General features: G+C 51.6%; 2 protein-coding genes across 2 annotated transcripts; both read left to right on the forward strand.

Moving 5' to 3' along the window:
- Positions 1-9,420: 9,420 nt before the first annotated feature.
- Positions 9,421-12,722, forward strand: LOC115650585 (dispanin subfamily A member 2b-like). Its single transcript, XM_030560761.1, has 2 exons — positions 9,421-9,664; positions 11,885-12,722. The coding sequence occupies exons 1-2, from the start codon at positions 9,467-9,469 to the stop codon at positions 12,023-12,025; spliced, it is 339 nt and encodes a 112-aa protein (XP_030416621.1). The 5' UTR covers positions 9,421-9,466; the 3' UTR covers positions 12,026-12,722.
- Positions 12,723-22,945: 10,223 nt separating this feature from the next.
- LOC115651556 (interferon-induced transmembrane protein 5-like) lies at positions 22,946-25,464 on the forward strand. The gene is made up of 2 exons (XM_030562631.1): positions 22,946-23,131; positions 25,246-25,464. Exons 1-2 carry the CDS (start codon positions 22,946-22,948, stop codon positions 25,462-25,464), a joined length of 405 nt encoding a protein of 134 aa, XP_030418491.1.
- Positions 25,465-25,605: the final 141 nt, after the last annotated feature.

Genomic DNA, 25,605 nt, shown 5'->3' on the forward strand with positions numbered 1-25,605 from the left:
AAAGGACAAACAGTTAAAATGTAAAGCATTAATTAAGGCTTTCATCCTAACATCCCTTGTTCCCTTTAGCAGGAGAGAGTCTTCTGGACACCCCCAACCCTCTCCTCAGCCCTCATCTGACATTCTCTTAGAACAGTGGTAATAGCCGTCATGTGTGTGTGGGGGGAGCGAGAGAGTTAGCTGAGGTGGGCTGGTGTCGGATCCTGTTTGCTTCACGACAAAACAAGACCCACACAAGGGGAAAGAGAAGAACAGCAATGGTAGTAGAAAATGCAGCTCCTGTTGCTGGTGTTGATATTTCACTTGCAACCTCACTGCTAGAAAAACAGAGCACGTGGTCTCAGTAGCCTCTCTGAGACTTGGCAAACTTCTACCTTAACCAGCTGTTCAGGGTACTGCATTTAATGGCCTCTTTCTGATGCCAAGCTTACAGCAATGTTGTCAATAGGCCATCTTGGCCAGCTAAGCCAGACTTCCATTAGACAGAAGGAAAAAGGAGAGGGATTGGCAAGAGAAGACATACGGTAGGGAAGGAAAAGGACATGTGGGAGGAAGGAGGAAGACAAAGTCTCACACCCAGGTGGGGGATGGGATTTAGCCAAAGTCCATGGAGGTGGTGGTGTCAGCTGGGTCCCTTATCTCTGGCCTGCTCTGGTCAGAACGACTCAGAATGATGATGAGACTGGAACAAGGGTGTCAGGCTAGGAACCAGGAAATGGTGGGGGTGGCAGCTGTCTTGATGAACCCCGCACCTTCCCCTTTGTTCAATCAGCGAGTGTGCTCGCTTCACCTCTATTCAATGCCCCTCCCCCTAGTCTCATTGGGAGGACCCCAAAGGGGTGTGGTTGGTGGGATCATCCAACCCCTCATTCTATCCACCAGTTCAGTCGGATGTCTGACCTGCCAATATTAGGGCATTGATTTCCAGTTCCACACTCCTCTTGTTTCCCAGGTGTGATCTTAGCACTGTCCTTGAATTACATCCCTAGGCCTTTTCCTTTGAACTAGTTCAGTCTGGCTGTCTCCCTTTGGCACCTTTTCCCACCAGCTTTTATGATTATAGGCTTACTGTGACGTTTAATGACCTTTAACTCACTTTTCACAGTGGAGCTCACAAGTGTGGTCAGTTTGTAGGCCCAACTATTACACGGGTGGTGACAAAAAGGAAACTCTCTGGAGTGTGGGAGCACTGCAGGAGCAGCTGTGGCCGAAGGCAGCCGGCAGAGCTGTCAGATCTGTGGGTTGGTGCGTTGGAGGGTGAACTTGGAGTGAGTGAGTGTAGACGCATTGAGCATGGCTCAGAACTATGGCCCTCCTTTCCTCATGTATTTCATAAGGAAATAGGGTGACCAGAGGGATGAAGGAAATCCCAGGACACATTGTGGGGGAGGAGTCCTGCCGGCACAGCAAAAAAAAAAAAAGCATGGAGTCCCGCCAGCCGAGAGAGAAAAAATTAATAATAATGGAGTCCTGCTGACAGGGGGGTGGGGGAGAAAGCGGAGTCCTGCTGGTGGAACAAAACAAAATAGGAGTGTGAAATATCGGGACAAATTGTGTCTTGACCAAACATTGATTGGGATGTGGGACAAATGCCTAAAAATTGGGACAGTCCTGATTTTATTAGGCTGTCTAGTCACTCTATAAGGAAATATAAGGGGGAAGGGAAGAAGAACATTTGGAGGGACAAAACTCTGCAGAGGGTGGAAAGCAGTGACCCAGCTGTGACTGCATTCCTCCTGTCGGCCAGTGGTTCATGAAAAATGAAACATTCTCAGACCAAAACTTCCTTAAACTGGAATTAAGGGTGAGAGCATGTCACACCTGGGAGCCTGTCAACATCCTGGAAGAACGGTTCAGTTCTCAAAGTGAAGAGCCAGGACATTCCGAGTTAAGGTTAAATTGAACATCGCCCAATATTTGAATAGATGCTTTGTGCAGCAGCAGTTCCCAGAAAGCTAAATAGGGATTCTCACCCTCCAGCCAAAGCGAGGGGAGCTTGGATGCTGACTAGAATTTGATGTTTGGCCCTCCTCTATAATGGGTCAAACCAAATCCCTAAATCCAACATCCTTCAGTTCTTGGGGTTCTGAAATAAAAGCTGATTCTTGTTACAAGCTCATGCCTGGCTCCAGGTAGATTAAAAATTTTATTAAAGCTAATGTTAAAAAAATGATATAATACATAGGTTGAGAAAAGAGTGTACATCTGGGTATAGTGTTTAGATTATCCACAAATACAAAGTCATAAGATACATATTGTGCATAATCAGCAATAACCCAAATTCAGGTGAATGAATTTAAGAATACAGTTTAGATATCTAGCATCCATACATTCAGGTACATTACTCGTGAAAAAAGTTATACAGAGAGTTGGTGGCGGAAAGCAAAATATATCAGTGAGTGAAGATTGTCCCTCAGTAAGTGAGAATTTAGGATAAGTTTTCCATTTAGAGAAAAAAAACAGTCCATAAGGAAAGTATTTGAGTTACTTTCCTGACTGCTCTCCAGTACTACTCTCCCTCTGGACCCAAGAGGGAGAGACCATTACATAGCCACAGTTTTTCTTCTAACAGTTCTTTGGGGCTGGTCTTGTTCTCTCCAACCAGATGAACATTAACTAAACTGGCATTCGGCTGTGGAGATCTTGGCTTGGGCAGGCTTTTCCATCCCAACTCCTGCCCACACACTCTTGTAATGGTAAGAGGTGCGTTCCATTTCCACTTCAGTGCCATGTCTCATCTGGCTGCTCAACACATGGCCTAAGAGTTCTGGATTCCCCCCACCCCCATGTATTTCCCTCTGCTCAAGAAGAATTTGGGGGTTTGTTTTCCACACAACTGGTTGCACATGTTTGAGGCACATTCTGATACCTTTAAAAAAGTGATCTGCTTTCTCCCCGTTTTCCATTGATCTGGAAGTATTTTTGCTGCACACCGTTAACCTATGGAACATGCTGCCACAAGAGCCCTGGGGCTCACTTCTGGTTTATGTCCTATGTTCCTATAGGTCATACTTCAGCTGTTGGGCCAGGGTTTTGAGGTGGCACCGAGTATACTCTCTCTGAGGTGTTTGGCTGGGTGGTTCTTGCTCACATGCTCAGGGTCGAAATGATCGCCATACAGAGGGTCAGGAAGGAATATTCCCCCAGGTCAGATTGGCAGAGACCTTGGGGTTCTTTGAGCTTCCTCTGCAGTGGGTGGGCGTGGGTCACATGCCAGATTATCTGGGTGTATCTCACTTAATCCCATGCCAGTGCAGGAGCCTCAGCCATTGGTACACCTTGGGCCTCCTGTTTTCTGCTTTTGGCACACAATAGTCTAGTCTTCTGTGGGCTATAATTCTCTGATCTAATTGCAGTTGCTGGGCTTAGTGTGCAGGTGCTGGGTGGTGTTGGTGGCCTGTGATACAGGGGAGGTCAGACTAGATGATCTGGTCGTCTCTTCTGGCCTTAAACTCTGTGATTCCAAAGTGTTATTGAGGTGAAGAGATTATCAGGATGAGAAGAGGGATTACCCATTAGAACACTCCCACTCTCATTAAATGAGACAAGTAAGAAATACAACAATACTTCAGGGCATATCCCTAATTGCCTGGGGTAGGAAGAAATGTTGCCTAGGGGTGGGTGGCTTATTACATACAACGGCTCAGTACAAATCTCCTTGTAACTTCCTCTAGTGCAGCTGCCAGTGTCAGAAACAGGACACTGAACGAGGTGGACAATTCGCTTAATTCAATATGACAATTCCTATGTTCCTAAATGTTATTTCAGCAGGCCAGGAAGAGCCACCAGTCAAATAGCAACGGGAAGTGATTTCCTCACAGTGTGGGGGTTGCTTTCCAGACCTTTATCCAGTGACCATTTGTGATCTCTCTCCCTAACCCAGTATTTTCTCCATACATGAATATGAAAACATCCTACAAGCTTATTGTGATGAAATCTCACTGTGTTCTAGCCGTCAGCCTTTTCCTGTTTCCCTCCTAGCTGTCAGTGACTTGGTGGTGGTGTGGGAGTTGTGCTGACATATTAACCCCTGTGCTTTGTCCCACTTTACACAGCACTCATGCAGTTAGGCCCCTAGACCAGGGGTGGGCAAACTTTTTGGCCTGAGGACTGCATCGGGGTTTGTAAATTGTATGGAGGGCTAGTTAGGGGAGGGGGTTGTGGCCTGGCCTCCACCTTCTGTCTGCTCCCCACAGACTCCTGCCCCATCCAACCCCCCGTTCCCTGATGGCCCCTCTGGGACCCCTGCCCCATCCACACACACCCACTCCCTCGCCCCTGACTGCCCCCAGACCTCAGTCGCCCCATCCAACCCCTCCTCTCATTCCTGACGGCCTCCCTGGAACCTCTGTCCAATCCAACCACCCCTTCTCCCCGGCCCCTGACTGCCCCTCACCACCCCATCCAACCCCTCTTCTCATTTCTGACTGCCCCCCAGGACTCCTGCCCCATCCAACCACCCCTTTCTGGAACCCTGGCCCCTGACTGCCCTCCCACCCCATCCAACCCCTCCTCTCATTCCTGACTGCCCCCTCCTCAGGACCCCTGCCCCATCCATCCACTTTCTCCCTGCCCCTGACTGCCCCCAGAACCCCTGCCCCTGACTGCACCCCGCTGCCCCATCCAACCCTCCTTCTCCTTCTTGACTGCCCCCTATGGACCCCTGCCCCCATTCAACCCTCTGTTCCTCACCCTCTGACCGCACCGACCCCTATCCACACCTCCTCCCCCGACCACCACCCAAAATTCATCTGCTCTCTATCCAACTCCCCCTGCTTCCTGCCTTCTTACCGCGCTGCCTGGAGCACCGATGGCTGGCAGCACTACAGCTGCACCGCCCAGAACACCAGGACAGGCAGCCACGCCACCTCGCAGCTCAGAGCACCGGGTCAGGCCCTGGCTCTGCAGCTGTGCTGCCCCAGGAGCTCGCAGCCCTGCCACCCGAGCATTGCACTGGTGCCACAGTGAGCTGAGGTTGCTGGAGAGGGGGAAGAGCAGGGGAGGTTAGCCTCCCGAGGCAGGAGCTCAGGGGCCAGGCAGGAGGGTCCCACAGGCCAGATGTGGCCCATGGGCCATAGTTTGCCCATGTCTGCTATAGACCCCTTAAATTGTAAGTCTCTTGTGGCAGGGACCTTCTTGTAGTTCTGTGTGTGCAGCACCTAGCAAAATAGAGTCCTGGCCTAGGACTACAGTCCCACAGCGCTACAGTAATACAACTAATCCGCTCAGCATGTTCAAGGCTAGCTCCTTAGCCAGCGCTGTCTCTCCTGTGTATCCTCTCCAGGGCACGGACATTTCCTAGGGGTAGGAGAGGCTGGTAGAGCAAGGAGTGAAGCAGAAGGGATGTGTGGAGGGGAGAGGCTGGGAAGAAAGGAGAGACAGGGAGGGTGGGGTCTCTAAAGGAGGTTAGGGTGGCAAGTGGTGGTGAGGACGGGATGCCAAAGACCTGTCCCCTCCTTTCAGCCTATCTGATGGGCGGAGCGGGGGCAGATCTAGTTGGCTAAGGGAGGAGGAAGATCCCTCCTGGTGGCAGAAGGTTCAGCTCTGTCTTGGGGGGCTGGGGAGTGATGCCCTTAATTTAGTTTCCTGACCCCACCTGGGCTCCCCCAGCCCTTCCCTCCAGAACCATCCGAGTCCCACCACACTCAGGCCCTGCATGACCCAGCCATGGAGTCTAAGCTGCAGGCTGTGAGCAGGCCTGGCTGCCCCCTACGTTGGCCCTGCGTGGGGCTTCCAGCTCCTGGACTTTGTGCTTTGGTCCCTCTCCGCAACATCCTGCTGTGCCAGGAGATGCTCGCCTGGGCTGTGTGAGCTGCCCTGCACTGATCTTCAGCAAGGTGAGACACGCCCCACCAAAATGCTCTGATCCCTCCAGTCCAGCTTGCACCAGATCCTCCATGCGCCAGGACCTGTTGCTGCATCCCGATCCCTGCCCCTTGCTCTCTGCCACATCACTCCCATCCCACCCGGGTTCCTCCACCCCTGGACATCTCTTGTGCCCTATCCCCCACCCTACAACCCCCAGCCCTCTGCAGTGTGTTATTTCCTCTGCTCCACCTGCCAAGGCTCCTTGAGTTTCCCCACCCCCTGGAGCCTCCAACTGGCCTCTATCCCAAGGCAGGACTCCATCTCCCCCTGGGGCTGGCTGAGCTGCCCCATACCTGGGGCTGTCTATCATTGTCCCCTGATGGCAGCTGTTTGGAGTTTGGGGTGAAGACTTGGGGGAGGGAGGCAGGAGTCCAGCAGAGTCTGTTGGCTCTGCCAGGCTGGGATAAGACCTGAGGGGGGATTTGTGGTGAGGGTGTGTGTGGAGGGGGAGAAGGAGGTGCACTTAATTCAATAGCACGAGGTGAGAATTAAATCACTCAGGGGCCTGTCAGACGGTGGGGTATTGAGGAGAGATGGGGAGCTTTGCCCTGGGGCAGCGGGCACTTGGGAAGGCTAGCTTGGTCCTGAGGGAAGGAGGGGAGCTACCTCATCCTAGAGAGGTGCTGGGGCAGAGGCAGGAGGTGGTGGCTCTGTGCAGGGGGAGGGGCAGGAGGAGGTAGCTGTGGGGGGAGATACTGGAGCAGAGATAGGAGGGGGTGGCTATATGTAGGGGGGTGGCTCTGTGTGTGGGGAGGTATTGGGGGCAGGAGGCGGTGGCTCTGTGCAGGGGGAGGTGTTGGTGGGCAGAAGGGGGTGACTGTGGGGGAGGTGTTGGGGGCAGGAGGTGGTGGCTCTGTGCAGGGGGAGGTGTTGGTGGGCAGAAGGGGGTGACTGTGGGGGAGGTGTTGGGGGCAGGAGGTGGTGGCTCTGTGCAGGGGGAGGTGTTGGTGGGCAGAAGGGGGCGACTCTGTGTGAGGGAGGTGTTGGGGGGCAGGAGGCAGTGGCTCTATGGAGGGGGAGGTGTTGGGGGCAGAAGGGGGTGACTGTGGGGGGGTTGTTGGGGGCAGGAGGGAATGTCTGTCTGTGGGGAGGTGTTGGGGGGTAGGAGGTGGAGGCTCTGTGCAGGGGGAGGTGTTGGTGGGCAGAAGGGGGTGACTGTGGGGGAGGTGTTGGGGGCAGGAGGTGGTGGCTCTGTGCAGGGGGAGGTGTTGGTGGGCAGAAGGGGGCGACTCTGTGTGAGGGAGGTGTTGGGGGGCAGGAGGCAGTGGCTCTATGGAGGGGGAGGTGTTGGGGGCAGAAGGGGGTGACTGTGGGGGGGTTGTTGGGGGCAGGAGGGAATGTCTGTCTGTGGGGAGGTGTTGGGGGGTAGGAGGTGGAGGCTCTGTGCAGGGGGAGGTGTTGGTGGGCAGAAGGGGGCGACTGTGTGAGGGAGGTGTTGGGGGCAGGAGGCAGTGGCTCTATGGAGGAGGAGGTGTTGGGGGCAGAAGGGGGTGACTGTGGGGGGGTTGTTGGGGGCAGGAGGGAATGTCTGTCTGTGGGGAGGTGTTGGGGGGTAGGAGGTGGAGGCTCTGTGCAGGAGGAGATGTTGGTAGGCAGAAGAGGGTGACTGTGTGGGGGAGGTGTTGGGGGACAGAGGGTGGCTCTGTGTGGAGGAGTCCTGGGGGGCAAGGTGGGGTGCAGGGGGTGACTGTGTGGGGGGAGTGTTGGGGGGCAGGAGTGGGTGGCTCTGTGCAGGGGGCTTCTGGGGGACAGGGGTGGCTCTGTGCAGGGGGGGTGTTGGGGGCAGGAGGGGGTGGCTCTCTGCGGGGAGTTTCTGAGGAGCAGGGCAGTGGCTTTGTGCTGGGGGGTGTTGGGGGAAGGGGGTGGCTCTCTGCTGGGAGGTTCTGGGGGACAGAGTGGTGGCTCTGTGGGGGGTGTTGGGGGCAGGAGGGGGTGGTTCTGTGGGGGGGTTCTGGAGGGCAGGGTGGTGGCTGTGGGCAGGGGTGTGTGGGGGGCAGGAGGGGATGGCTATAGGCAGGGGGGTGGGGGACAGTGGGGTGGCTCTGGGTGGGGGTATGTTGGGGGCAGGAGGGGATGGTTCTGTGGGGGAGTTCTGTCAGGCAGGGTGGTGGCTCTGTGTGGGGTGGTGTTGGGGGCAGGAGGGGGTGGCTCTGTGCGGGGAGTATTGGGGGGCAGGAGGGGTGGTTCGGTGTGCGGGGGTTCTGTCGGGCAGGGTGGTGGCTCTGTGCAGAGGTGTTGGGGGGCAGGAGGGGGTGGTTCTGTGGGGGGTTCTGGAGGGTAGGGTGGTGGCTTTGTCCGGGGGGGTGTTGGGGGCAGGAGGGGGTGGCTCTGTGCGGGGGGTGCTGGGGCAGGAGGGGGTGGCTCTGTGCGGGGGGTATTGGGGGCAGGAGGGGTGGTTCGGTGTGCGGGGGTTCTGTCGGGCAGGGTGGTGGCTCTGTGCAGAGGTGTTGGGGGGCAGGAGGCGGTGGTTCTGTGGGGGGTTCTGGAAGGTAGGGTGGTGGCTTTGTCCGGGGGGGTGTTGGGGGGCAGGAGGGGTGGCTCTGTGCGGGGGGGTTCTGTCGGACAGGGTGGTGGCTCTGTGCGGGGGGGGTGTTGGGGGCAGGAGGGGTGGCTCTGTGGGGGGGGTCTGGAGGGTAGGGTGGTGGCTCTGTGCGGGGGCTGTTGGGGGGCAGGAGGGGTGGCTTTGTCGGACAGGTGGTGGCTCTGTGCAGGGGGGGGTGTTGGGGCCAGGAGGGGTGGCTCTGTGCAGCGGGTATTGGGGGGCAGGAGGGGTGGCTCTGTGCAGGGGGGTTCTGTCGGACAGGGTGGTGGCTCTGTGCGGGGGGGGTGTTGGGGGCAGGAGGGGTGGCTCTGTGCGGCGTGTATTGGGGGCAGGAGGGGTGGCTCTGTGCGGGGGGGTGCTGTCGGACAGGGTGGTGGCTCTGTGCGGGGGGGGTGTTGGGGGCAGGAGGGGTGGCTCTGTGGGGGGGTCTGGAGGGTAGGGTGGTGGCTCTATGCGGGGGCTGTTGGGGGGCAGGAGGGGTGGCTCTGTGGGGGGGTCTGGAGGGTAGGGTGGTGGCTCTGTGCGGGCGCTGTTGGGGGGCAGGAGGGGTGGCTCTGTGCGGGGGGTCTGGAGGGTAGGGTGGTGGCTCTGTGCGGGGGCTGTTGGGGGGCAGGAGGGGTGGCTCTGTGGGGGGGTCTGGAGGGTAGGGTGGTGGCTCTGTGCGGGGGCTGTTGGGGGGCAGGAGGGGTGGCTCTGTGGGGGGGGCTGGAGGGTAGGGTGGTGGCTCTGTGCGGGGGCTGTTGGGGGCAGGAGGGGTGGCTCTGTGGGGGGGTCTGGAGGGTAGGGTGGTGGCTCTGCGCGCGGGCTGTTGGGGGGCAGGAGGGGTGGCTCTGTGGGGCGGTCTGGAGGGTAGGGTGGTGGCTCTGCGCGGGGGCTGTTGGGGGGCACGGTGGCGGCTCTATGCGGGGAGGGGGCAGGGAGTTTGTGCTGGGGCGGGGGTGGCTGCTGGCTGGGGCCGAGGGGCGGTTTCATTTCCCGAGTCACGTTTCCTGTCTCCGCCCGCCCCGCTCCAGACTTGGCCGCTCCCCGCCGCGCTCACACCCGCACCGCGCGGCCATGGCGTGCAAGGAGCAGAGCGTGAGCATCGACCTGCAGCCCCAGGGCCTGCCTCCCCCCTACCCCGGCGCCCAGCAGGGCTTCCCGGCCGAGCAGCCGCGCGACTTCGTGCTCTGGTCCATCTTCAACGTCCTGCTGTGCCAGAAGCTCGCCTGCCTGGGCTGCCTGGGCTTTCCCGCGCTCATCTTCTCTATCAAGGTGAGAGTCGGGCCGGACCCTCGGCGCCTCCCGCCCCAGATCCCCGCCCCCCGATCCCCCGGTGCCCCCAGCGCCGGAATCCCTCGGTGCCTCCAGCGCCCGGTTCCCCCCCCCGGATCCCCCGGTGCCCCTAGCGCCCGGTTCCCCCCCCCGATCTCCCGGTGCCCCCAGTGCCTGGGTCCCCCCCGGATCCCTCGGTGCCCCCAGCGCCCGGATTCCCCCCCCCCCCACCGCCCAGGTCTCCTGGTGCCCTCAGCGCCCAGTTCCTCCTCCTCGGTGCCGCTAGCGCCCGGATCCCCCGATGCCTCTAGCGCCCGCATCTTCTCCCCCCCGCCCCCGGAGCGTCCGGATCCCCCAGTGCCCGGTTCCCTCCAGGTCCCCCGGTGCCCTAGCGCCAGCATCCCCCGATGACTCTAGCGCCCAGATTCCCCCCCCCGCCCCAAGGTCTCCCGGTGCCTCTAGCTCCTGGATCCCCCGATGCCTTTAGCGCCTGGTTACACACACACACACACACACACACACACACACACACACACACACACACACACACACACACACACACACACACACACACACACACACACCGGTGTCCCCAGCGCCTGGATCAGCCCGCCCGGATCCGATGTCCCCAGAGCTGGTGGCCCATGCATTCCCGCTCTCTAACCCTTCTCCATTCTTCTCGGAGCCCCCGGTCTCTTCTCTCTCCTGGAAGTTTATTTTCCCCTCCTCCACAGCCCTGACTCTGGCTTTTTTTTATCCTCCCAGCCCCCTCCCTACCCCCACCGCCAAGTCCCAAGGCAGGAATCCACCCTGTGGGCTGTCCTGTTCTGCTCCTGCTATCAGCAGTCCTTGGCCCGGGCTGTGTGTGGGCGTTTAGGGTTAGGAGTTTGCTGCAGAGCCGGTTGTCTGTGAGCATCCAACTAACTGCAGCAGGGTGAGCCTGAGCGTGGAACTTGAGGTCCTATTGGATGTTGGGGTATTTAGGGGCTGCATGGAGCTTTCCAGCAGAAGGACCTCTTGCCGTGGAGGTTTTCAAAAAGAGGCTGGAGCGCCTGCCCACTTGGATGGGTTAGACTAGATCTCTGCACCCCCTTCTTAACCCTGTGGGTCTATGGTTCTGTGGGCAGTGATCCTCCGAGAGGCTGCAAAGCCACTCAAATCAGTGGGCAGAGTTGTCTAGTTATGGTGCACCCCCCGAGAGTGCGGCGCTTGTGTTGTGCTGTGATGCAATGAAGTGTGAAGACTATGCCACAGCAGCTGGCAGCGTGTGATGATGTGGTTTGGTGAAGTGGCGCTTCCCTCTCTCCCCCCTCACCATTAGAGGGTCAGGGAAGGACCTGGTGTGTCTGGGGCACTTGTTCAGTGCTCCCTGCATTGCCTCTGGGGTGTGTGTGTGTGTGTGTGTGTGAGAGAGAGAGGGGCGGGGGGGGTAAGCAGTGGGAATGGTGCCTCACATTCTGTTGGTGAAAGAGACAAGCTTTCTAGCTACACGCTGCTCAATTTTAGGAGCAAGTTCTTTTGAGGGCAGCTTTTACCTTGGACATCCACATCCTTTCTCAAATCAGGGCACTTGTGGCTTTTAACTTAATCAACAGTTTCTTAATCCTCCCATGACCATATAAGTATATAGTCAACAGATGTGGTTGCTCAAATGAAAATTGCCTGCTTAGTTCCATATTAACTATTTCATGCATCAATGCTGTTAGGCTATAGCACCATCTTGTGGTCATGGTTTTTGTTGCTTATTTAAACTTCCACCCCTCCCTTTGTTTCCTTTTTAGTTAAAGATGGCACTGTAAAACAAAACAATAGTGAATCAAGGATCTAGCACTGATGGGTGGGACCAACATGCAAACAAGCAATGTTATACAAATGATCATTATGCAAACGAGCTTCATATTTACAAAAGGCCATAAACTGCATGATGGAATGCTCTGCACAAGCAGTGCTTTTTGAAATCCTGGCTATTTTGCAAAACCATCACTTGTATTTTCTACAATCCTAGTGAAACCTCATGAATAAACATCTGAACTAGCTCCCTTTGAACTCTGGCTTCTTCTCTTTCTGCTGCAGAAGTCAGGGTGTTCTCTATAGCTCAGTAAGAAGGTGCATGGGCTGTGGGTGCTTTAGCTTGGCCCAGAAGGGGTTAAGCCATTAATAAAAATTCTCCCACCCTCTTGACTGCTCTGATTTTTCACATGCTCCTGTTTTCTTTTCCAGGCTCGAGATCGGAAAGTGCTAGGGGACCTGGAAGGTGCTCGGAGCTATGGCACCACCGCCAAGGTGTTAAACATCATCGGGTCACTGCTGGTGGTAGTTGCTATTGCTGCGGTCCTTTTCGTTTACTTTTGGAGACCTTAACAGCATCCGTTTAATGAAATTCCTGGGACTGACACCAGCCAGGCATTCAGAGAGGGGATTGGTAGATAACTCAAATGGCGAGCCAATGACCCCCTGCTGGCTGTTCATGCTATGATGGAAATTCACAACAGGTCATGAGTTCAAAAATTGACTCATGAATAACACCATTGTAGCTTTGATGCTAGTTATGTGGTCACCCTCATTTCAAATCTGCGCAGGCCCCCACTTCTCTGCTTCATGCACTGTGGCCATGGAATCAGCCACTACTTACTTGTTCCTCTTCCAGCCTGATCCAGCTGTTTACCTTTTTTGGGTTTCTTGCACTGAAAATCATCCACATTCACTGCTGTTGTGACCCTCCCTCTCTGCAGTGCCTGACATGGAGAGTAATAGATGATGAGGTCAGAGGAGGCTCCAGTCTACCTCACTTTGTTCCTAGAGATGGACCAAGACCACCCACTCTTTGGGGGAGTTGGGATCCAAGCTTTGCCATTGGCCCCCATTTCTACAATGGGCCAATCAAAACATGGGTTCCAAATCCCCCTCACACACACCCCCCCCCCCCCGCTCCCCATGCTTTGGGACATTTAGATTTGGATTCAAACTCTGTGCCTTGGCCCAGTTTTATGTGTCTGTATCAACCCAGCAATAATGTTCGCCCGGGGCAGTATTTACACACTAAAGCCATCTGCAGAGACTCCAGCCTGCTCTTTTCACTGCAGCGATCTGCCCTGTGGGGAAGAGAGAGGTGTAAAGGGGACAAAATGTTTAACTTGATCTGTGTGATGGGGTAACGCACTGTGGAACCAGTTGGCCCCGCCCCACCTCTGATAGATGTCAGAGTAGGGGGTGCTTAAATGGGAGAAACCCAACTGAGTTGGTTGCAGAGTGGGGAGGGGAGCAGTCCGCAGCTCCTGCAAGGCGAGGTGTGTGTGTGTGTGTGTGTGTGTGTGAGAGAGAGAGAGTGAAGGCAGGAGTTTTTTATGCAACTGCTGCCCAGCAGCTCCTCCTGGAAGGAAGGGTGGGCTGACCCTGCTCGATGTGAATTCACCATGAGAGGGAACTATTTCTCTCGGTTTTCTTGTGAACTCATCAGTTTAGGGCCCCAGCCTGGTGAGCACCTTCTGAAGAACAAGAGCCCTTAACCCATCTTGGGGATGCTTCATTTGTGTTAATTCCCTTTTTGTTCTGGTCACTGATGCCCACAGCCAGGTGCTCTAGCCAGGGCCCAGCTGGACGGCTGAGCTTTTTAGGACTGGAACTGGAGTGGGAAAACTACCCGGGCTTCGCAGACCAGGGGCCTGGGTGAGTGCAGGGGTCCTGCCTAGAGCCTAGGGGGTGCCTGGGAAAGGCACGCGGGTGTTAATCTGATTAAAAATAAAAGGCCTTATAGTGATTGGCAGCAGCACATTCTGTCCACACACACTCAGTTCCCCCCACACCCAGGCCTCCTGTGGCCAGTTCCAGGGCCCCAGTACAAAAGCAGCAGTTGTGCTGAAAGTGTGGGGAGTTTCCCTTCTCCCTCTCCCTTTGGGTCAGGCTGGGGAGAATTGGGCTGAGTCCTAAATAAGTGAATGCACCAGACTCTGACACACCCCTTGCAAGCAGAAGCATTGGGCACTCCGGTGCCTTTATTCCAGTGATTCTCAAACGTTTGTACAAGGTGACCCCTTTCACATAGCAAGCCTCTAAGTGAGACTCCCCCCACTTTATGAATTTAAAACATTTTTTTAATATATTTAACACCATTATAAATACTGAAGGCAAAGCGGGGTTTGGGGTGGAGACTGACAGCTTGCGACCTCCCATGTAATAATCTCATGACCCCCCTGAGGGATCCCGACCCCCAGTTTGAGATCCCTTGCTTTAGTTAGTATCCTAGCAAAGCTAGTTATGTGCTTCCTTCACCCCCTGGCCCCATTCCTCCTCTTCACCCCTGGGCCCATTCCTACAATCAGTGCATCTATAGGGCTGAATTGTGCTTCCAACAGAAGAATTTGGGGGAAAAAAAATCTCAGGTGGACTTTGAGTTTGCTCCCTGACCTAACCGCTCTCATAGAAGGGCAGGATCTGAGTCCGAGGTACGAGCCAGTGCTCCGATGGAGTGGAGGGAGGAATGTGAATGTGAGGTCCTACCCCCCAATCTGCATTATTCAGAAGACCATCAATTTGGTGTCCGCCACCTGTGTGCCTGCCAGAGAAATGGGGAGGTCTATCTGAGGAGAAAGTGATCTACAAGAAATGGCAGAAGAGCCAAAGATGAGAAAGGATATTGTAATCTCATCTAGTCTGGGGTCTCAATGCTGGAGACTTCAGAGTGAAGCATGTTAGTAGATACTAAAACTGCTACAATTTTTTTATATATTTTTATACATATTATTTTATATCTGTTAATCAAAATCTTTTTTGGGGTATAAACCAAAGTGTTTTGTATCTACAAATCTAGTGCTCAGTACTTATCAAACTGAAAAGTTCTTTGTACTTAGGTTGAACCTTAGTGAGGGACCAAAGGAATGAATGTTTGTAATCAGTAATGGAATGTGTATAATCCTTTCCTCTGACCCTGTTGACCTGTGAAGAATTGCATTCCCATGTCCAGAGAGGGACCACTGGTGATTGACAAGGGATGTTTGTTATTACACAAGTATTTGTGATTGATAAACATCAACCAGTGGTGCATTATTTTAGGTCAATAAGAACCACTTATTGTCACAAGTGGTTTAGGTAATAATGAATCAGTCACAGAAGTCTTATAAATGAGGTAAATTGAGGCATCCAAGATAGAACTCGCAGTTAAATCAGTCATGGGAATGGAATTTCTTTGTCCCAAGCTATATATAAGGAAAGAGTTTTAGGGAGTTAAGTCAGAAGTGCATTGAGCAGCTGTCACTTCTCCAGTGATCAGATTGGTAACATATGTATTCCTTTCTGTATTCTGTATCAGGCTGTATTAATCTTTTACTAATAATCTTTGACTGAATTGCAAATGAACCAGCTGTCTGACATCTTGTGTTATTAATATTTTCATTATTAAATTTGAACATGCAACAAGCATAAACTCTCCAGATTGTGCTGATGCTGCAAGATTATGTCCTTGGCGAAATTACTATCTGACTCCAACTGGTATTCTGAAGCATGTGGGTCAAGACTAGAGTTGGATGGAAAATGGATTTTCTGTCTACAAAAAAAATTCATTTTTTTTCTTTGTCCCAAAAAGGAATGAAATGCCAAAATTTCCTTTAAAACAAAATAAAAAAAATAGTTTTGGATCAATTGATACATATTGTTTCAATTTCAACCCTTATTAAAATTTATTCTTTTTTTTAAAATAAAGTAAATGTCAAAACAAAGTCGTTTCAAAATGAAAAAATCAAAACATTTTGTTCCAAAAATGTCAAAATGGGGGATTTTTTCCCCATTTTTTTTCCAAAATGGAATTTATTTAAAATTGATACTAAATTGAGACACAAAAAATTTAGGCTTTGTCAAAACAGCTGTTTTCCTGGGGAGAACTGTTTCAATGAAAATTTCTGGACTAGCTGTAGTTAAGACCCACTGTGTTGGGGCGTGCTTGCCCTGCACTGGTATTGCAAGGGTTAACTCTACTCTTTGGGCCAAGTTATTTACAACATTAAAGCAGATAAACAAATGAGTTAAAAAACCCTTAAGTTTCAAAAGGTAATAGAAGTTCCTATGTTCAGCAAGCAGTATGTGTCCTTTAGGGCTACGCCAGGCTAAGCAGCTGGGGACCTCTTGCTTATGCCTAGAAAACCTTGACCACCAGAGTCTAAGCAGCACAGAGATAATCAGTTCCTTCTATTGGAGGTTTTTATATTTCTTCAGCCTGAGCTAATGGGAGGAATTCAGTTGCATAACTCATCTTCATGGGGTGAAGAGAACAGGACAACTGAGTCTTTTGTCCTCTTTCATGTCCCACAATAGTCCATCTGGTGTTGATGGGCCTTTCCTGTTGGGCAGGACATAACATCTTCTGTTGCAGATTAGTACTTTACACTAGTTAATGTTTCTCTCCTGTCTGGTGATTTACATTGTCACACAGGTTTGCAATACAACTGCTCAAATACTATCATACAATATAGTATATGGAGATTAGTGCATGCAGCAGCTCACAAGCATTTAATAAAGTCTAACCACTAAACACATCCTTATAGGTCTAATACCTACTTGAACAATACTAACACGGCACCGCCACCAGCAGCAGCACAAAAGTAAGGGTGGCATGGTACCCCCACTGCTCTAGCTCCCCCTCCCCCTGGCAGTGTCATTTGGGAACTTGAAATATGGTAACCCTAGCTGCAGTGATTACATCGCTTGTGTGTGCCAACACTTAGCCCCTTGTGTCAGTGCTGTGTGGCATCATCAGAAGCGCTTGTATAAATTATACTTCCCCAGTGGGGCATTGTGGGAAGGCTCCTGAAAGCCAGTAACAGGCAACATAAGCAATGCAGTGTCTTCACTGACGCTGCATCCACCTATGTCGACCTTGACGCTATGCTGCTCGTGGAGATGGAATTAGTAAGTCAGTGTAGTCGGGCAGTTATGTTGACAGGAACGAAATTTAAGTGTCAACACTTCCATAGTTAGGTTGATGCAAGGTGGTTTATGTTGGCCTAACTCTGTATTGTAGACCAGGCCCATGGGTGGCTCTAGGCATTTTGCTGCCCCAAGCACAGCAGGCAGGCTGCCTTCAGCAGACCCTCCACAGGCACGCCTCCAGGAGGTCCGCCGAAGCAGGACCAGCGGACCCTCCGCAGGCAAGCCGCCGAAGGCAGCCTGCCTGCCGCCCTTGCAACAACAGGCAGAGCGCCCCCAGTGGCTTGCCGCCCCAAGCACGCGCTTGGCGTGCTGGTGCCTGGAGCCGCCCCTGACCAGGCCTCACGCTGGGGCAACAAGCTTAGCTATAAGCTTTCTACTTTTCCTCCTGGCTTAAGTAACTGTCAGCAACCTGGCTATGGGCTGAGGCAGCTGAACTGTCCGTCAGGCAGTCACTCCCTTTGGAGTGGTGTGGTAGGCCCACTGGGAACCCAACTCAACGGAGTTTCCCAACTGAGGAGTGGGAAAACTCTCAAACCAGTCACTCCGTGAAGGGAGCTGGATGCTCCCTCCTCTTCCCTTCCAACTGACACCTCAAGAGGAGTGACTGTCTCCTCTCCTCAGCCATCTGGGGTCAAAACCCAACCAGAGCTCCCGTTTTCTGGGACATCTAGGCAGCTGCTTTAGTTCGGCTCTCTGGCCTTTCTGCTTCAGAGAGGGTTGCCTGGCAACGGGGCAGCAACGGCTTCTGGGACTCCAGGCCCAGGTAAGTTTCATAGCCTCACTTATGGTAAGGAGGAGGCAGGGCGGGAGGAGGGAGGTTACATCTGGTATTTTTCTTAAAGCCCACGTGACTGCATGGAAATCTCAACTCTCATTTAAAAAAAAAAAGTGAGTTTCTAACCACCTTGATTGCATAGCAGATCACAAAACTTTTACTGAACAGTTTCTACTGAAGCCTAGGCAAATTTCCGTCTATGCAGAGCCCTTCCCTTCTGTGGTGATACTGAATACACGATGTCAGGTAACACAGAGACTGAAACAATGTTAATGTCAGATTTTGCCTTTTGGCCCCACTCTCCCGGACAGAGCCCTGCAACCTCCAAGCCCCGGTCGGAGCTCCGCAACCCCGTGGTCCTGCTCCCCCGGCCGGAGCCCCGCAACCCCACATCCCCGCTCCTTCGGCCGGAGCCCCGCAACCCCACATCCCCGCTCCTTCGACCGGAGCCCCGCAACCCCACTACCACCACCGGAGCACGCCACCCAGAGAGTACATGCCCCATGAATCGGGCCCCGCACTGGCTAAAGCCGGTCCTGGCACTGCCCATCTGCTCCCCTGAGGCTGCAGGTGAGCCTCCCTCCCTGCTCAGCTCCCCTGCCCCCACAGTGCAGCCCCCTCCTGTGCTGGCAGCACAGCGAGTTGAGGCTGCGGGGGAGGGAGGACAGCATGGAAGGGGCCAGGGGCTAGCCTACCTGGCTGGGAGCTCAAGGGCTGGGGAGGACAGATCCACAGGCTGGATGTGGCCCATAGGTCAGAGTTTGCCCACCCCGTCCTAAAGGCTCAAAACCAAATACAAATGTATTATTTTTTTTAAAAAGCCTCATGATTTTTAAGCCAATATTATGGCTTTTTGGAGCCTGAGTCCTGATGTTTGAACAACACCAGGGGCTGCAGGAACAGAGTTAGAGCTATGTGTCAATTGTCTTCAGTTCTGATAACAGAAAGTTGGAGAATGGTGGTGGGCTCACTTGCTTCCGTTCTCATTGGAGGATAAGAGTCAGAGAGCCTGGTACAGAGTTGTTCAGCAGTTTGTTAGACTCTGTAGTGGGAACACCTCTGCCTGCAGAAACTTTGCTAAGTAAAACCTGCAGGCTCTCTCTGTACATAGCTTGTTGGCTTTTCACCCACATCCTTTTTGGTACCAAGGAGCCTTGCAAATGATTCATCTCATCTTCAGCCTTTCCAAGGGGAGATCACACTGCCCCAGGTATACCTGTGGATGGGCATCTTTCCCTAAAGACCTGGCAATGTCAGAGGGGAAATTCTCTTTTCTGCTCATCCTTGGCAATAGAGATGGTGCCCCTGTCCCCACCTTCCTCCAGCAAGTCCACTTCAAAACCAAAATCTTCCTATTATCTGTAGGAAGGGACTTGCCCTAAATGAGGAATGAATCTTTCTGTAGGCCACTTGGTGGAGACATAACATAAGGAAAGGAAGTAGCTACTTTGAGAAAGGAGGCCTTTGCATTGTGCATCTCATCCAATCTTTCCCTGTGTTCCATTTTCCCAGGGCAGTCTCTGGTTTAGGGTACAGTGTGTTGCCAGCCTGACTAGCTGCAACTTGTTCCCATTGTTTGACTTTTGAGATAGAAATGTAGGACAGGAAGGGAACTCAAGGAGTCATCAAGTCCAGCCCCCTGCATTGAGTCAGGACCAATTAAACCTAGACCATTCCTGACAGGTGTTTGTCCAGCCTGTTCTTAAAAAGCTGAAATTATGAGGCTTCTGTAACCTCCTCTGGAAGCCTATTGCAGCGTTTAACTACCCTGATAGTTAGAAAGTTTTTCCTGATATCTAACCTACATCTGCCTTGCTGTTGATTGAGCCCATTACTTCTTGTCCTACCTTCAGTGGACATGGAGAACAACAGACCTCCACCCTCTTTATAACAGTCCTTAACATATTTTAAGGCTTTTCAGGTCCCCCCTCAGTCTTCTTTTCACAAGACTAAACATACACAGGTTTTTAAATACTCTTTCCTCAGAGGCCAGGACCAGGTTTTCTAAACCTTCTATCATTTTTGTTGCTCTCCTGGCATGTCTCCAAATAGTCCACATCTTTCTTAGAGTGTAGCACCCAGAACTAGACACAGAACTCCAGCAGAGGTGCACCAGTGCTGAGTAGAGCAGGACAGTTGCCTCCCATGTCTCACATATGACACTGCAAATAATACACCCCAGTTAATATTTGCCTTTTTCACAACTGCATCACATTTTTGGCTCATATTCAAGTTGTTAAACCTCCAGATTCTCTTCTGCATTATTCAGTGGCGGCTCTAGGCACCAGTGCTCCAAGTGGTGGACCTCCTGCATGCCACCAAAGGCAGCCTACCTGCCATGCTTGGGGCAGCAAAAAAGCTAGAGCCACTCTTGGCGGTATTATTGTCTATCTAGTTATTCCCCATTTTGTATTTGTGCATCTGATTTTTCCTGCCTAGATACAGTACTTTGCACTTATCTTTATTGAATTTCGTCATAGTGATTTCAATCCAATTTCCCAATTTTTCAAGGTCCTTTTGAATTCTAATCCTGTCCTCCAAAATGCTTGCAACCCTTCCCAGCTTGGTGTCATCCACAGATTTAATAAGTACATTCTTCACTCCATGAGTCAAGTCATTAATGCAAGAATTGAATATTACCAAACCCAGGACAGTCCCCTGTCGAACCCCACTTGATATCGCCTCCAAGTTTGACAGCAAGCCATCGATAGCTCCTCTTTGAGTATATTCTTTCAACCAGTATTGCACCAACCTTATAGTAATTTCATCTAGACCATATTTCACTAGTTCACTTATGAGAATGTCATGTGAAACTGTGTAAAACCCCCTTACAAAAATCAATATAGATTGTGTGTACTGCTTTCCCCTATTCACTAGGCCAGTAACCCTGCCAAAGAAGGAAATTAGGTTGGTTTGGCATTATTTGTTTTTGACAAATACATGTTGCCTGTTTCTTATAACCCTATTATCCCCTAGGTGCTTACAAAGTGATTTTTAATAATTTGTTTCAGTATCTGGTCTATAATTCCCCAGGTCCTGTTTGTTCCCATTTTTAAAGAGTGATACTATGTTTGTCCTTCTCCAATCATCCAGGACCTCACCAGTCCTTCATGATTTCTCACCAAAGATCATTGGTAATGATTCTGGAATTGTGTCTGCTAGTTCCTTAAATACCCAATGATGAATACCCTGCCAACTTTAATACATCTAACTTTTCTAAATATTCTTTAACCGTTCTTTCCTATTTTGGTTTGTGTTCCTTTCTCCTTGTTGTTAATATGAATTGTGTTAAGTACCTGGTCACAATTAACCTTTTCAGTGAAGACTGAAGCAAATTAATCATTGAACTCTTCAGACTCCTTGATGTCATCTTTTATTAGTTCTCCTTCCTGGCTAAGTAGGGGACCTACACTTTCCTTCATCTTTCCCTTGCTTCTAATGTATTTATAGAACCTTTTCATATTGCCTTTTCTATCTCTTGCATGGTGCAACTCATTGTAGGAGTTAAGAGGTTGATTTTCTCTCTTTCTCTGTGTGTGTGTGTGGGGGGGGGGAAGTGGAGGAAGGGAAGCAATCTGAAGCTGGTGTGGGAATTAAACAATACCTAGACCTTCATATGAGCTTTCTTAGGACTATCTGGATTCTGAAAGGCCATAGTCAATTCACTTTACACAGGAGGGGAAGCTTGGCCATTATATCCATTACAATTATTATTTATTTTACAGCACCCCAACATGTGCTAGGCACTTCCTGAACCCTGTGAACTGCTACCCTCTGAACTGCAGTGGTTACTGTTACAGATCTTGAGGGGCACCATAGCCAAGAACCTGGCAGAAAGCTATGGTGGTAGAAAGGGAAGTACAGTATCCTGCAATATTACCAGTACGGCTGGATTTAACATGAGCAGCTCTTTCCTTTTCCAAGTGTGTGACTGTAGGAGCCTTGGTCATATGGATGGTGCCCTCTAACACTACAGCTCTCCCTATTGTGCTGTATCAGGGCCGGTACTAGAATCACTGCCATCCATCTAATCTGTAGAATTGCTAAGGTGCTTGTCTCTAGTATCTAAGCTCTGACCTCCTGTTTCTCACCTGCATTCACTCTTCCATTGATATGTGGAGGGTACCTGAGTCCTAAGCAACCCGTCCACGGAACTGCAATATCCAGTTAGTCTTTATTCTGGGCAAGCGACTTTGAAAGGCAGCAATCTGTTGGTTGTGAGTTGTATGTACCTGTAGCCAGCCTGGTTTGGTAAAGACTAGAATCCCTTAGTGTGACAGCTGTCTGATGGCCCATGTCAAACCTGAAAAGACAACACCAACATATTCCTGCGAATTGCTGGGGTTTGCACTGAAATAGCCAGAACTTCTGAGCATAGAGATGTTAGAAATATTACACTTGCGGCTGGTTTGTCTTTACTCTTACTGAAGTCTGGTTGGTCTTATGATCAGAACTGCTCCAGCCACTGCTAGGGTTGAGCCCTGGGGTTTCAGGAGAGGGAAAAAAAAAAATCCTGCTCTGGACTCTGGAAGAAGAAAACTTGACCTGGATATCTGCCAGCCTGGAATGGACCCTATGGGGCAGATGTTACTCTTTTACATCAATGTAACTGAGGGCAGCTGCTGGCTTCACAGCTCCTCCTTGACTGTAAGTACTTCAGTTCCATACCATGAACAATAGCCCCTTGTTCGAACAGTCCTTGGCGCTGTCTTGGAGAATACTTCTACAGGGCATTTATTCTAGGGTAGGCACAGGGCCCAAATTCTCAAAGGTATTTAGGCACTTGACTCCCATTGACTTTGGTGCCTAAATACTTTTGAGGGTCTAGCCAGGGGTTTGCAAAGCTAGCTCTGTTAGGGCCGTGTTTCAGCCCCTCCCTAGCCTTGGCAGCAGCTCTCCATTTCAAAGTGCTTTACCTTTTGTGGATGACACATTTGTGAAGTTCCTGATGTGGGGGCATCACCTTAGGCTATAGATGGGTGGGAAATGGGTACATTTTAGAATATTTAGCAAAGGGTAATGCAAAACCCAGAAAAACATATAGAGGCGGGCAGGGGAAATGCAATCCCCCTTGGGAAGTTATTGATCTTTTAGCGCTTGAGAAGAAAGAGCTCTTTCAATGCACTTGTATTGCCCTGTACATGTACCTCGCTGTGCCAACAGCTTCCCTCTCTGTCCCCGATGGGTTATAACACAGAACTGCCATGCACAGTCCTGTATGGTCCATGGCGCTTTGCATTGCTCAGGATCTGCAGCATGTCCTTTTGAAGCTGGGTTCCTGAATCAGTGCCTCAAGCTGCCTAGCTGTCTGGAAAAGGCTGACAGGGAGGCCTCAGCCCATGAGACTATAAAAAGCGCTCCATACACAATCAGGGGAGGACAGGCTTACAAACCCAAGTATGTTGCTCTCAGCTTTGGCCAAACATTTCTGATAACCACAGCCAGCAAGGGCTGTAATTTCCCTGTTTTATATATAGAGGGAGATGGAGCTGTGCCTCAGGCAGAGACTATAAAAAAGACCTGCCCTGTACTGGCTCCCCTTACAGGCTGCTACCACAGGAGAGCTGAGGATTTTGCCTTCCAGGACCATGGACACGTCTTACCCTCGCGAGGACTACCTGCCCATGACATCCCGCAAGCAGGACACTTGTCCCACCGTCATCACCATTGGACCCTCTGTAGTGCCCCGGGACCACCTGATCTGGTCCATCTTCAACACCATCTACATGAACCTCTGTTGTTTTGGCTTAGTGGCTCTTGCCTACTCCGTCAAGGTAAGACAGCCCAGCTCTCCTCTGCCTCTTCTACACAAGCCCATAGAGGCTGACTCTAGTGCAGAAACGGACCCTTTTGTGTCCATGTCTCCCAGTCACTTGGAGATTCCAGGATTAGGAGGTGTACAGGAAGTGTACATCTCAGTGCATCTAGTCTTACATGGAGATTCCTTCCTGGGGGTCTCTAGTAAGAATGATATGCTCCAGTTCTATTGAGTTGACCTAGAGATGCTAGGATTTCCCAGGGATTCTGGTAGGAATTATAAACTTCACTCAGGTTACCTAGCGATTCTGGGATCTCTCTCTGTTCTCTGAGTTGTAATATACCCTAAAATAGGGAAGGTATGTGAAAAATCTAGGAGATTCTGGAAGAATGTCATGACCCTTCCCCCTCTGGAGGCGGAGGGGACTAGCCCCAATTCTTTCCGGTATCCCCTACAGGCTAAAAAATCTCCTGCCGTTACTGCGTACTGGAGGGTACCGCCCTACTCATACTACTGTGACACGGTAGAAAGTTGTTATCGGCAGTTGGCTTCAGTTTGCCTCAGCCCTAAATCTCAACTTGTTAGCACTGTCTTAGCAGAGGAAATTAGCCCCGTGCTGCCCACTAGCTGGAATTCTACCTTTCAAAAGGAAAAATACTTTGAAAAATACAACTATCCGTGACAGCTGCTCTGGCATTTCCAAGACAGACTGCCTGAGCCTCCTGATTCAGTGACTGGGTCTGAAAGGGCAGTGATTGGGCAGGATAGCTGACTGCAGTGTTTGTGTAAAGAGCATCAGGAATTATGTGAGCACCCTGTGCTGGTGCAGCATCCTTAAGCACCATGTCCTCATGCTGGTTGAGGCTGATGTGTATCATCTAAATAATATCCCTGGCTAGATTGCCACACATCAATGAGGCTGCGAGCTGTCCTGGCAATCACACTTTCCTGTTATTCCACAATTAGTGCCATCTGTATATGGATTAGGTTCTGGGGAATGACTTCTCTACTCCAGAGGATGCCCGGGGACCATGATCTATGTGGAGGGACTCCTCCATATCCCACATCTTGCAGCTGGGAATCTGCTCTGTTCAGGAATGGGGGATGGGTATATCCTGAACTGCTGGGAATGGATTTAATGAAGCCAGCAAGAGGCACTTCCTAGAGAACTGGGGGAAGGAGAAGTTTAGAGTAACCATTCTGTTCCCAGATCTCTCTGCTGAGGATCATTCATGTAGGGTCAGAGCCACTGCTCCTCTTTGGATTTTATTTGCTAAAAGATGCTAATAGCAAAGGAGCGCTCCCGCGGCAGCGCTTTGAAGTGCAAGTGTGGTCTCAGGGTCAGCGCTGGGAGAGAGCTCTCCCAGCACTGCAGGCACTCCACCTCCCCATGGGGATTAGCTTACAGTGCTGGGAGCCGCGCTCCCAGCCCTGGGGCACCGTTTACATTGGCGCTTTGCAGCGCTGTAACTTGCTGTGCTCAAGGGGGTGTTTTTTCACACACCTGAGCGAGAAAGGTGCAGCTCTGTAAAGTGCCAGTGTAGCCAAGGCAGACAGTGGGCTAAGGTCAGAGGTGCTGTAAATCGCTTACTGATGTGTAAGGGAGCTAAAAGTGGTTTAATTAACACATCAAGGAGCTGGAGGAAGATGTAAATTAAAGCGGGATGTGAACTACTTTAATTCACACATTCTTGCAGTGCCCTGTGGTTTTTGTAGCTACAGACCTCTCTCCTGGCCACTCGCCATGTTGAGTTACACCAGCTGAGACTTACTGGGCCAAATTAGAGATAACGTGTATGGTAATGGAGGGGTAAGTTACCAGTTGGTAAGGGGGTGAGTCTGCTTTGCTGTGAGGGAGCCAGCAGAAGGTGCCAGTTGTTTGCTTAAACTCACTGGATTAGGCTGACAGAGAAGTTCAGAGAGAATGGAGCGGGGAGAGAACAGTCAGTTCCAGAGCAAGGGGCAGATGGAAGTGAGGTGAGTGACAGACAGTCACTGAGAGCTGCAGTGGGTGGTTGCAGCTTGTTCTGATGCTTGTAGTTTGATTGTATTGCTCTCAGGGCATTGCCTTGTCCTTTGCCTCCTCTGCCATGTCACTAACTCACTGAACCCTTCCTGGGGCTATTGCAGGCGCGGGATCAGAAGGTGGCTGGTGACATCGAGGCTGCTCGCCGCTTCAGCTCCAAAGCCAAATGCTACAACATCCTGGCGATGGTGTGGAGCCTGCTGCTGCCACTGCTGCTCATCGCCCTGGTGATCACAGGCGTGATCCACCTCTCCAAGCTCGCTCAGGAATCGATGGACTTCTTCAACTACAAGTTGTTCACTAATGACGATGACGGAAAGTGATCCAAGGGCCTCGTGGGATCCTGGAAACACATGTGGGCCACTCTGGTAGCCTCCTAAGGACACTGCTAATCCAGTATAACCCAGCAAACCAAACCACTGCACATTGCAACCTCCGTTGTTGTAACCCAGAGCAACCAATGC

The sequence above is a fragment of the Gopherus evgoodei genome, chromosome 4, assembly GCF_007399415.2.
Source record: "Gopherus evgoodei ecotype Sinaloan lineage chromosome 4, rGopEvg1_v1.p, whole genome shotgun sequence".
NCBI lineage: Eukaryota > Metazoa > Chordata > Testudines > Testudinidae > Gopherus > Gopherus evgoodei.

Coding starts and splice junctions, on each gene's coding strand:
- LOC115651556 (XM_030562631.1), top strand. CDS start 22,946: ATGGACACGTCTTACCCTCGCGAGGACTACCTGCCCATGACATCCCGC. Junction 23,132..25,245: donor CTCTTGCCTACTCCGTCAAG/GTAAGACAGCCC, acceptor GGGCTATTGCAG/GCGCGGGATCAGAAGGTGGC.
- LOC115650585 (XM_030560761.1), top strand. CDS start 9,467: ATGGCGTGCAAGGAGCAGAGCGTGAGCATCGACCTGCAGCCCCAGGGC. Junction 9,665..11,884: donor CGCTCATCTTCTCTATCAAG/GTGAGAGTCGGG, acceptor TTTCTTTTCCAG/GCTCGAGATCGGAAAGTGCT.